At 39.2% G+C, this 12041-nt stretch overlaps 1 protein-coding gene across 1 annotated transcript; it reads left to right on the plus strand.

Annotated features, from left to right (window-relative positions):
- Positions 1–3643: 3643 nt before the first annotated feature.
- Positions 3644–7843, plus strand: LOC102715064 (transcription factor VIP1-like). The gene is made up of 4 exons (XM_015842547.2): positions 3644–4200; positions 4456–4588; positions 7050–7134; positions 7298–7843. Exons 1-4 carry the CDS (start codon positions 3719–3721, stop codon positions 7558–7560), a joined length of 963 nt encoding a protein of 320 aa, XP_015698033.2. The 5' UTR covers positions 3644–3718; the 3' UTR covers positions 7561–7843.
- Positions 7844–12041: the final 4198 nt, after the last annotated feature.

A 12041-nucleotide genomic window follows, 5' to 3' on the forward strand; every position in this document is an offset into this window, starting at 1 on the left:
AGGGCCCGTTTCTTATTTTTGTTCAAATGCCTGATTGAATTGTGTTCTAAAGTAATGGTTTGATAAGCCAATTAGGCACATGGAAAATGATAAACATGATTAGTATATGATTAATTAAGTATTAGTTATTACAAGTTTAAAAATAGATTTATTTGATTTTTTAAAACAACTTTTATATAAAAAAAATCTTTCTACGGAATATATCATTTAAATCGACGATTAGTTAAACCGAACAGGCAGAAAAGATTGGGCCCAGAGTTCTAGCTAGCTACGGTCCTCTTCAGATGCTTACAACCGGATCGATCCGTTTAACAACAGTAATATTTATGCTGATGTTCCTTTCAAAGAATATATATACTGATCTAAACAAATGGGTGTGTTACTATCAGAAGAAGTCAATCAAAATATCAGTTTTCCGGACGGACGATCTCTCCAAAGTTGTACCACCCTCGCCTTTTTTTTCTCTAATTCTTAATCAGCCAAAATTCAAACTTTTAACCTTAAATTTAGAAATAAATTTAGAGTTTTCTCATAATAATTTATTTTTTAATCTTTACTTTTACATCGCTAAATTAAAATACGTATATAAAAGTTTTATTTATAAATTATTTTTCATTCTTGATACGTCGATTCCCACCCTATACGTAAAAGATGGCATGCATTGCTACACACTACGTACACAGACGTCCTTGTCGCAGCAAGTTGTTTGTTTTGGCAAGAAAAATACAATGATCGATCAATAGGTGTTTGAGTCTCTATGGGGCTGACTTGTTCTAATGAGATCTCTGAACGAATGCGACATCGATCTGCAATTTCTGCATATATGCATGCATCCGCGTCGGCGTGCACTGGCCGGAGATTATTCAGAATCGAAGCCGGCCGTACTGCCATTCTGAATATATGCCAAGTGTTACTAATATTGGAGTATTAGTTTTAATTAATACCTGCACGAATACTGCAAAGATATGTAGGGCTGGCCGTCTTTAACAAATGAGAGATGTATCAGTGTGTTCTGTTATCATATTCAGAGAACAGCATCTTTCAGCTTAATTGGGCCATCGATCGATCTCATCTTAATTATTATGTGCATGGTCCTAATTAATTTACTATTTGCATAGGTACAATTTGCATATGCATGGCTACGTACTTCTTAGTAGCACAGGAACTGACAAATAAAATCAACTTACTTATTCAGGATACAAGATGTATCAGCGATAGCTGCAGCCTGCAAGCTACTACTGATGTAGATGGTCACAGTTAGATCAATAGGGATCCTCCGGCTCAGAACTCAGACTCCAAGAGATATAAATGACTATCAGTGGGTGCTAGAGTGACACGTAAGTTTTATGGACACAATTAACTAGACTGATATAACATCTAAAAAGTTTAAAACTAGGATAAAACACCCTCTCTCAATACATACATAGTTTCATCAATCGTTGTTTTCTAGATTACATGCAAGACATAAGCTGTCTACGTAACAATACATAGAAGGTTTTATTTTCATCTCCATAAAACTTATTTCATCTCTCTATTTATTAATATTTTGTCACATTATCAAAAATATCTACATGATACCCTATTTATTACCCACGAAACTCCTATTAAGATGGGTCTTACTTACTTATACACTTTTGTCAAGAATCTTGCTGTTGGCCAATCATTCTATCATCTAGCATCAGTTCTGACACCGAAAATTAATTAACTATGCAGGCTGCAGTTTTTTTAGCTAATCACCAAATTATCATGTGCTCTCACCTAAAATCTCAATTATTAGCTATCTTTTCAGCCATCGACACCAAAATCATATGCTATCTCATCCATTTAATCTGCCTCTATTTACACATGACAGCATGAGAATTAGAACAACATACGTCATATGCTCATATTATATGGTTAGCAATAATATTTACACATGACAGCATGAGAATTAGAACAACATACGTCATATGCTCATATTATATGGTCATCATATTGCTAGCACCTAAATTTGGACTTTGTAGTGTCACATTAATCACTTGTTTACTGGCCAATGAGAAAGTTTCCTTGCTTTACTTGCATTCTTTTGCTGCCTCTGAAAGGGAAAAAACAAGTGAGAGGATGACCAAAGAGCTTCTTGATTGTGAGGTTCAGATAAAGACGTCGAGAGAATTTTCATAAAGAACCAAGATCAAGATCGGTAGCATCTCTTGACCCTTTTTATTTGGTAGGGAGACTGCATCTAAAATGGTAGACATCAACATCACCACCACCATCTATTCAACATCAGATATGCAATTTTTTTTCTCCGAGGAAGAGATCAATGTTGCAAATTAATTGCATCCCCCAGTTGAACAAGAGATAATTGTAAGTAATTATAGAATTACGTGGCAAAATAAGAACAATATATATTTTTTGAAAACTATGATCAAGGTATTAATGGGCAGAAATTGCATAACCATTTCCATTAAACCTATCTAGTTAACCCAAAATTTGTGAATGAATAGAGCCAAACAAACTATCCAATCCATTCCAAAATATAATTATTTCTACAATAATTCTCGTAATTCCAATCGTTCCCATAATTTCAGAACCACTCAAATGCTTGTACCAAGAAGCTAATCAATTCATAATTCAAAGATTGAGCACCGAAATGACTAAGAGATAGTATTTTGACACCTGTTTAATCTAGACCAAACGAATAGATGCAGTACTATAATTTTGTAGTTAGTATTCACAGTTTCATACGACAGTTCTATAAATGCTTAACCATGAATATGAAACATCCAACAATTCAACAAACTATATGTTTTATAAAAACCAACGTATCAAAATCAAAAGATCTTGTTCCCTCAAAACAAACAAATCATCAAAAAAAATTAAGTAGTAGGTACTAATAAAAATTGGGGACTTTTAATTTTTTACCACTATTTGTCATATCATCTTAATCCCCTCACAGCTATAATAAAAAAAAAGAAGTACAAATATATTGCCACTCAACAATTAGGTGAATTTCCCTAAAAATTAGGGCAAGAGACAGGTTGCAGTCTTGTGCAACCTCTAGCTTCCGGTGCCTACTTGCCTACCCAGCCGATGCCAGTGGGGCCCACACGCTCCCGTATCAACCGGCAAGCTCGGCAGCGGAGCGCAGGCTGCCCACGACCGCCACGTGGCTCGCTGACAACCGGGGCCCGCGTACACCCCGGCCCCACGTGTCATTGGCACGTGGCGACCACCGCCAAACAGTCAGTGACAGCCGGCTCGCTCCCTCGCAACCACGCGGCATTCCCCCCTTCCCACCCCCTACCGAATTTACCGTGTCACCCCTCGCCTCCGCCCCTACACCCGCCTCACGCACCGACGCGGGAGCGCACCGTCCGCTACGCCTCGAGATGCGTGCTCTCCACCTACCGGTCTATGGACCAGGTCTACTCAGTACCTTCCTCAGCAGCCATTCCCACGGCCGGGGGGACATTCCTGTTTCCCCTTCCGTGGACCATCCGCATGGGCCGCGGAGAACCCGGGGCGGTCCATCCTGCCTCGGGATGCGTGCAGATTGGCATGGGGTCCATGCACCGAGTCCACGCGGGGGGCGTGGCCGCAGCGGCCTCCGGTCTCTTTACCTACCCGATCTTCTCCTCCTCCTCCTCCTCCTCCGGCTCCGAGCACAGCGACCTCCCAAACCCCAGCCGCCTCCGCCGCCGCTCGCCGGAGTTGACCGGGTGTTGACCGGGCGGCGATGGACCCGCGCTTCCCGCCGCCGGCCGCGCCGCCGCGGGGGCACCACCGGAGGGCGCACTCGGAGACGTTCATCCGGCTGCCCGACGCCGACCTGCTGCTCGACCCGGACGGGGACTTCGGCTTCTCCGACCTCGACTTCCCCTCGCTCTCCGACGACTCCCCCGCGGCGTCCGACCCGACGCCGCCTCTCCCGCCTATGGTGCCGCCGCCGCAGCACCAGCAGCAGCAGTCGCCCGCGTCGGCGCCGCGGCCGCCCGGCGGGGCGCACATGAGGAGCCTCTCCCTCGACGCCGCCTTCTTCGAGGGGCTGCCGTTCCAGGGAGGGATTGGGGGCGGTGCTGGGCATAAGAGGAGCGGGTCCATGGATGGGGAGAGCTCGCTGTTCGAGGGCGAGTCCGCGCCGCCGGACTACGCCAAGAAGGCTATGCCCGCTGATAGGCTCGCCGAGCTCTCGCTCCTCGACCCCAAGCGCGCGAAAAGGTGAGAAATTTTCTTAGTAGCTAGTAATAGAAATGGAACCGGGTTTCCCCCTTCTGATCAGAAAAGAAAGAACTTTTCGTTACATATTTCTCTTTACTATCACTACTTGATAATTAATCTTGAAAGTATCTAGTTTGCGGTTGCTATTCTATTGTGCTGCTTGTGTTGTGTTCTTAGTTTCAGCTTTAGGGTCTTCGTTACTGCAAGCCTACTGTAAATTAACATGGTTTCATGGTGGTAATCTCTGCTGTGTAGGATTCTGGCCAACAGGCAATCAGCGGCGAGGTCGAAGGAGAGGAAGATCAAGTACACCAGTGAGCTGGAGAAGAAGGTGCAGACGCTGCAGACAGAGGCAACGACGCTTTCAACACAGCTCACGCTTCTTCAGGTATTCATTATAATCTTTGCCTTCTATTATTTTGTTTGTAATGTATATTAGGATTCCTAGAACCGGACCTGGTTATTTTACTCAAGATTTTGGTGCCCCGGTAACTAATACCATAAAAGTGTAGAAACTAGTTTGTGTGATCAGCTGACTTTTGTTTCTGTATACTTTGCTTATTCTCTTGTATCAAACGTAACTGACACAGCTTTTGGCCTATTATTAGCAGCTGGAATAAAGAAATTTTACCTTTAGATACGTTAGTACAGTATAGTTTCAGCCTAGACATCATTTAACTAACATCAATTACTAGTACTTGTTACTGTCCAGCACGGACAAATTTAACGTCCACTAGCAGCTTTTGGGATAGAAGATCACATAAATTTACAGCAGTTGTTGGTAGTTCAACATCGATGTTTTTTTTTACTTGATGGTTACAGTTGCTGCACATTGTTTTCTGGTTTTTTCTTTCTTGTTTTTAACAATTGAGTTATATCTCCACAAACAGTTCTTTCCAAGTTTAAAATTGCTAGCTTTGCTATTATGATCAATAATTGATAGTTCATGCATAATGGATGCTATGGTCATAAGAGCGCTAGTCTTCTTTTGGTTGAATTTATTTTCAACTGAGTATCGCTTTTCCAGGACAAAAAAGTAGGACTGCCTGGTTTTGTGCTAAGAACTTTATTTTATTCTGAGTTTATAATTTTCATGGTACTTGACTATGTATATGAAAAATGCTAACCTGCTTAGATGTCCACTTTGACAAGATTGAATTATTACTTTTTTACAGTGTACTAAAAATACCATGAACGAATAGTTCTCTACTTGCATATTCTGTATAGTGTATACTAAATTGTACATGTAATAGGATCAGAAGTGTTTATTTCCATGCAAAATGCCACTCCATAGGTTGATATTTCAGAAAACACCAGTGATAATTGAATTTCTTGTATGCTAGCTTTTGTAGCGGTTTATCCTAAAAATTCTGTTATATCTTGTCTAGGCCATCTAGCTTTTGTAACAGAGTTAAACACATCCTATGAGTTCTGCATGTTTTGAGACCAGAAATTTCTGACTTTGGTGGGATTGTCCTGTTGCTCTGTGGGAGAATAGGCTGATCTACTCGATTTATATGATTTTGCAAATGTTTAATAGCTGGCTCATGAATGTGTCATTTGAGAGCTGACAAATTATAATTAAGTAACCATAAAAGCTCTGCAAATATTACAACTTTACAAGAAGTTTGTTTCAGGACACAACATGGTTGAGCGCTGAACGCATCATGCAATTTTCTTGATTTTCTTTTGCCTGAAGTGGTCCTGTAGCTGATGTGATAGCCTAAGATTTAGGCCTTGATTAGGGCTAAACTTTTTAGCCCCATGTCACATCGGATGTTTGGACACTAATTTGAAGTATTAAACATAGACTATTAATAAAACCCATCCATAATCTTGGACTAATTCGCGAGACGAATCTAATGAGCCTAATTAATCCATGATTAGCCTATGTGATGCTACAGTAAACATTTGCTAATTATAGATTGATTAGGCTTAAAAAATTCGTTTCGTGGATTAGCTCTCATTTATAAAATTAGTTTTTTTATTAGTTTATGTTTAATACTTCAAATAGTGTCCAAATATTCGATGTGACTAGGGACTAAAAATAAGTCCCTTGAAACAAACACCACCTTAGTTTCCAAAAAATTTTCCAAAAGCATCGCATCGAATATTTGGACATCTAAATAAAGCATTAAACATAGATGAACCAAAAAACTAATTGCACGGTTATGGGAGAAATCGTGAAACGAATTTTTTTAGACTAATTAGTCCAGGATTAGCCATAAGTGCTACAGTAACCAAAATGTGCTAAAGGCGGCTTAATTAGACTCAAAAGATTCGTCTCACGGTTTCCAGGCGAGCTGTGAAATTCATTTTTTCATTCGTGTCCGAAAACCCCTTCCGACATCCGGTCAAACGTTCGATATGACATTGGTATCAAAAATTTTTTCCATCTAAACACCACCTTATTGCACCCAAGAGTAGGGGTCATAATGTTGATGCCTATATAATTTATAGTTTGGTCATGTCAGAAACAGGGTTGTTGATGCTGTATATGAAAGCTGATTTGATTAAAGATGGTGAAATTAGGTGGGAGGCTGAAATTTTGGTTTGGTGGTCTGGGATAGCAGCTGATGTTTTTCTTACTCCATAAAGCTTCGCTGGTACTAACTGATTTGTTTATAATTTATATGCAAGAAATCATGAATAGGTTATTGTAGGGGAATGAGTGCTCTTACTCCTTTTTAATGCTATTTCTAATTAGGATAAGTTTAAATCTGCTGCTAAAAATAAAGATCATGTTTCTGATTGCACATCAGTCTCATTCGCATGTTTCTAGTGTCCTTTGCTCAGCACATATACTTAATTTTATATCCTTTTTCATCTTGGAATTTCCTAATGGTCAGAGGGACACGTCTGGCCTAACTGCTGAGAACAGAGAGCTCAAACTTCGGTTGCAGTCCATGGAAGAACAAGCTAAACTTCGAGATGGTACGTCCTATTCTTTCAGAAGCTCTTACGTCTTTGTCATTAAGGCGCAGAAACAATGTTATACTGTTTAGGGACTATTACGAGGCAGTTGATAACAATGAATCCAAATATGTTTATCCAGATAATCAAGCAGCCTGTTAAAATCCCTTTCTGTTTAATGCAGCTCTGAATGATGCCCTAAGAGAAGAAGTTCAGCGGCTTAAGATAGCAGCAGGTCAAGTTCCAAACATGAATGGAAACTCCTTCAACGGAGGAATGCAGCATCAGCAGCAGCAGATGCCGACCTACTTCTCGCAACCACAGCAGATGCACTACTTAGGTGGCCACCAGGGTCGGCATCACCACCCAAACAATTCACATAGCTCTTTGAACGGAGGCCAGTCGATGAGCGGCCAGACCCTAAACGACTCCATGGATTTCATGTGAGGACTGAAGCACGCCAAGTTGCACGCTAACTGCAACTCAATGTACTGTAAAGAATAGCTGATGTATACCATATTGCATATGAATCAATCTGTAGGGTTAGCTTGCTGATCTTTGTATCATTCACTCAAAATGGCCATTCACATGCTCGGCCCATCATCTGCTTCGTTTCTTAGGGGTTATGCCTTAGCCTGAAGATTGAAAGAACTCTGTTTAACATGTTGCCCGCCATGGTTGTTTTTGTAAAGATGTTGCTATAGTGAATGGAATGGTTCTGATTGAAACACTTGTAGTTTCCCTCATGTTACAGACAATGTCTCAATCATGTGGTCTTGGAAGGAGAAAAGAAGAGTTTTGGACGTGTTCCAGACGGCCATTGGAAGACTTTGGCCAGGGCCTGGGGGACATGATCTGCTAAGGTTAGGCATAGAATGTTCAGTTGTTGGCCAATCTCACTCATGTGCCATCAGTATTTTATTCGGCATGATGTGTGATGCACATGCAAATATTGTCTGTGTTTGTCCAGTGTTTTGCAATTTTTTGAAATGAAAATATATTGTAAATATTTTTTAAAAAATGAAATTGATAATAAAAAATTCCATCTGCATTTGTCTGAGAGAACACGCAAGAAAACGGCGAGAGGAAAGCTGAGTTGCATGGCAGATTAGGAGCCCATCCAGCCCACAAGCCATTTTGCCAGAGATGAACCCCAGCTTTTTTTTTTGTTTTTTTTCCATGTTCTTGGTGGCACGATCACGCGTTCGTTTATTTTCATGTTTCAACGATAAAAAAATGCCATTTATATACTTAAAAAAATACCGATAAAGAAAATTTTCTAAAAAAGGCCATAGTACGACACCATTTAAAAGACCTAGGAATCACGATTAGGACGTTACCTAATCTGTAAATAATACTCTATTATTAAAAATAAAGCCGAGGAACCAAGACACGGTCAGCACAAGTCCATACGCAAATATATACATACAAAGAGTGACAATCTTAAATTCAACATTTAACCTATATCCATGACACGTGAATAATAAGTTACAAGGTTTAAACGCTCTTATATGGGTTAAATAGAGTGTTACATCAGCAAAATTGTTGACTTGACAGTATCATTAAACATGAGTGTTTCATAATATAAGAGAGTAGTTTTATCCCATAAAACTCATCTGACTCAGTTACATAGTTTATAGTCCTGGTAACCAACCCATGAGGCCGCCATGACCCTAAACTTCTCCCTGCTGCCCGCGCATGAGAGGCCTAACAGTTGCTCGCCCACGTCGATGCAATTCTTCTATTATTCCACACACATTTCTCCTTAGGATGATTAATTTTCTGGGCCTTCGGGTGTGTAGGGATTTTAGTTTGGTTTCACAACCATTTTCAAGGGACTGAGCATGATCTCGCAACATCTAATTCTAGGGTTCTCTCAATTGGGTTGGTTGGTTTCGATGCGATTAATTTGCGAAAACCATGCTAATGAGCATTTCGCAAATCGTGGAGTTAGAGGGAACGTATTTCTCATACACAAGTATTTTTTTATTTAAATCCTTGGAAGAATGGAAGAGTTATAATTAGGAAGGTAAGCAAGCCCGTTGTGTGGAAAAAATCATTCAGCATTACCAGACAAGGTTTCTTTAGAATTGGGCCTACATGATGGCATTGGCATGATTTAGCCTCCCTAATCCCCTGCAGTATTAGCTGAAATGGGCAAAAATTTTATCTGGAAATTCGGACTTTCAATATGATTAGGACCTTAGGTCACTAGTCCTTTTGTTTTCAGTAGTTAAGTGGCTAGGCTTTGCAAGTGAGTACACTTTCATGATATTATACTTTGCAAGTGAGTACACTTTCATGATGGACAAGTTCTTTGTTACTACTACCTTTTAAAAGCTTAATGTACACTTTCATGATATTATACTATTTATGCTGTCTTTCTAGTCTCATCTTTTGGAGATTTCAACAGATAGATTGTGATGTGTTGACCTCGTATCCCCGCTGTTGGATTGTGATGTGTTGCATGTTAATTGAACAAGATTTTTTGATGCTCCACCTCTGAGTAGTAGGACGTGAAACTGCTCCAGACAAGCCTCAGATTGGTTTGTCTTCTTCTGTGGCTTTCTGATTCTATCAAGTGAATGAGCATAATGCTAAAATATTTTCTTTTTTGTCCTTGTGCTACAATCTTTATTCTTGCTTGAGTTTCAAATTGTGATTTTTCACTACTACTGTTGCATTCATCCGTGGGGCTGTTCTGCTATCCCATGTGCCCATAGAATAATTTCATAGGCAAACCAGGACATATGTTAATATGTAGTTGTTAGTGACTTGATAAGCTAGTCCATGAAGTAGCAGAACAAATTACAAATAAATGCCTTTTTTGGTGTCTAAACGATGATAACCTTTTGTTGTAGAGCTACCTTTATTTTCTGTAGTTAAGGTTAACACATGCAAATTGCATTATTCTGGCCTAGCTACCTAATATCTGACACTTGGATCTTGTTCCTAATATTGCAGGCTATACAGTTGTCAGTGTGCTCCTTCATAGTTCATGTTATGGTTAACGTTTTATAGTATGTCATTCATCTTATGCTATGTTATAGCATCCTCAGCAGATTAGCTATCCCATCCTTTATTCTGAAAATAGAGAATGAAAAGTAAAAATTGAGCTCCTGCAGAGCATTCATTCCATCTTTTATTTTTGGATATTATTCATATTAGGAGAGAGAAAAACCATATTTAGGTGTTCTCTCTTCATCCTCCAAAGAGATATGGAGGATGTCATATATGGATGATCTGCTAGAGTATAAATATGAATAATAAAACTATTTTAGATGATCATCCAAATAAAGATATGGATGACCAAATTTAGAATTTTAGATGAGCTGTTGGGAATGCCCTTAGGAATTCTATATTAATAGACCAGAGATGATACTTTTAAGAGACTTAACATACTGTTGGGGATTAGGAAACAGCGAGGCACTGGATGATGCTGCAGAACAGAAAACAACAGATTGTTCGCTTGTTCTATTGTTTTTGACTTAAACTGTTACTTGAAGATTCTCTCCTCAACTACTAGAGGCCTTATATTAGAGCAATGCTTAGTAATTTTCCTCAATTTTGTCACACATGAGCCATATAAAGAAGAAAGGCTGTTGCATGAATGAAATACTGACAAATGTCCTTTGAGCAGCTCTGTTACACACAACCTGTCACCACCTTGTTTTGGATCATGAGATTCCTAATCAGGAGGGATACCCTTTATTTTCCCACCTTGTGATGACCATCAGATTTTACACCGAGGTCAAATAGTTCAAGAGTAAAAATGAATATCATGCTGTTCATACCATCATGATCTACCATTCATTTCCATCATTATCTGCTCAAATCATCATGAAATTGATTTGTGTGCTCTAATTAATACTTTGTTTCTTCTTCCACTTGTACTAAGTACCAACTATGATTGGGATGATACTGAAGTCTACTTCTGCCGGCCTTAACTTCTTTGATGTCATTGATAGATTGTGTTTCATGACAATTGTAAGCACCTGAACCTATGGTTGACTAAATGCAATGCAAAGTAATTTCTGTCTATTTCAAGTTCAAGAGACCAATCAGTGACCTCTGTGACAAAACCTTGTGCCATTTGCTACTTATGCTGTAATATATACATTTTGGTCTTACATTACTGACCATATCTGTTCTGGTAAAACCTTTTCTTTTTATGCATTACCATAGGCAATGAAAGTTCCAATCAGTCTAGTATTTTTCAAAATAATTATCTCTCTGTTTTATTGTCTACACCTCTAAAGTTCTTGTGTTGTCCTATATCCATTTTTCTAGCAAAACTTGAAAATAATCCATGGTCGTAACTAGTGTACTGACTACCAAGCTCTTCATGGTTTACAGATGGCTCAAACTTAGCTTATCCTGTAGCAACATGCATATATTGGCAGACCAGGACAAAGCTATTTCATTTTATTTCGAGAATACTTTTTAGAAAAAGGGTATAGTTCAATGCTGAAAAGCTCATCGCAACACATTATATGTGCATTTGTACCTGAACTGACCAACCATTGCCATCTTCTGGAACCAACTCTAAAAAAGGTTCAGATAACAACAACAGGTAGCTTAAAACCAAGAAATATGTGTGACCCACATATGTTCTCTGTCAGTTCCGCTTTGCAACAACTCTACTACTTGAGACAAGCTGTATTGTCCTCTTTCAATTCCATTTTATTGTATATATCTATAGTTATTAATGTGTACTACATTAGGAACTGACAGTAATATAGTATCACCTTATAATGGCGCTGTATGACTGAATTGATCCTGTAAACAAGTCTATGCCATGCTTTTGTTATATATTGATAAATTTAACCTTTATTGACAAACGGAAAGTAATTGTGCCTTTTCTGGTCATAATAAAGTTGAAGTCTTATCATTTTCCTGATCAGACTGAATGAACTCTGCATACATGG

This window comes from Oryza brachyantha, chromosome 11, assembly GCF_000231095.2.
Source record: "Oryza brachyantha chromosome 11, ObraRS2, whole genome shotgun sequence".
Classification (NCBI taxonomy): domain Eukaryota; kingdom Viridiplantae; phylum Streptophyta; class Magnoliopsida; order Poales; family Poaceae; genus Oryza; species Oryza brachyantha.

What these genes read in the sequence shown, in the direction of transcription:
- LOC102715064 (XM_015842547.2), top strand. Translation starts at nt 3,719, where the DNA reads ATGGACCCGCGCTTCCCGCCGCCGGCCGCGCCGCCGCGGGGGCACCAC. An exon ending in CACAGCTCACGCTTCTTCAG is followed by an intron (nt 4,589 to 7,049) that starts GTATTCATTATA and finishes CCTAATGGTCAG; the next exon opens with AGGGACACGTCTGGCCTAAC. An exon ending in ACAAGCTAAACTTCGAGATG is followed by an intron (nt 7,135 to 7,297) that starts GTACGTCCTATT and finishes TGTTTAATGCAG; the next exon opens with CTCTGAATGATGCCCTAAGA.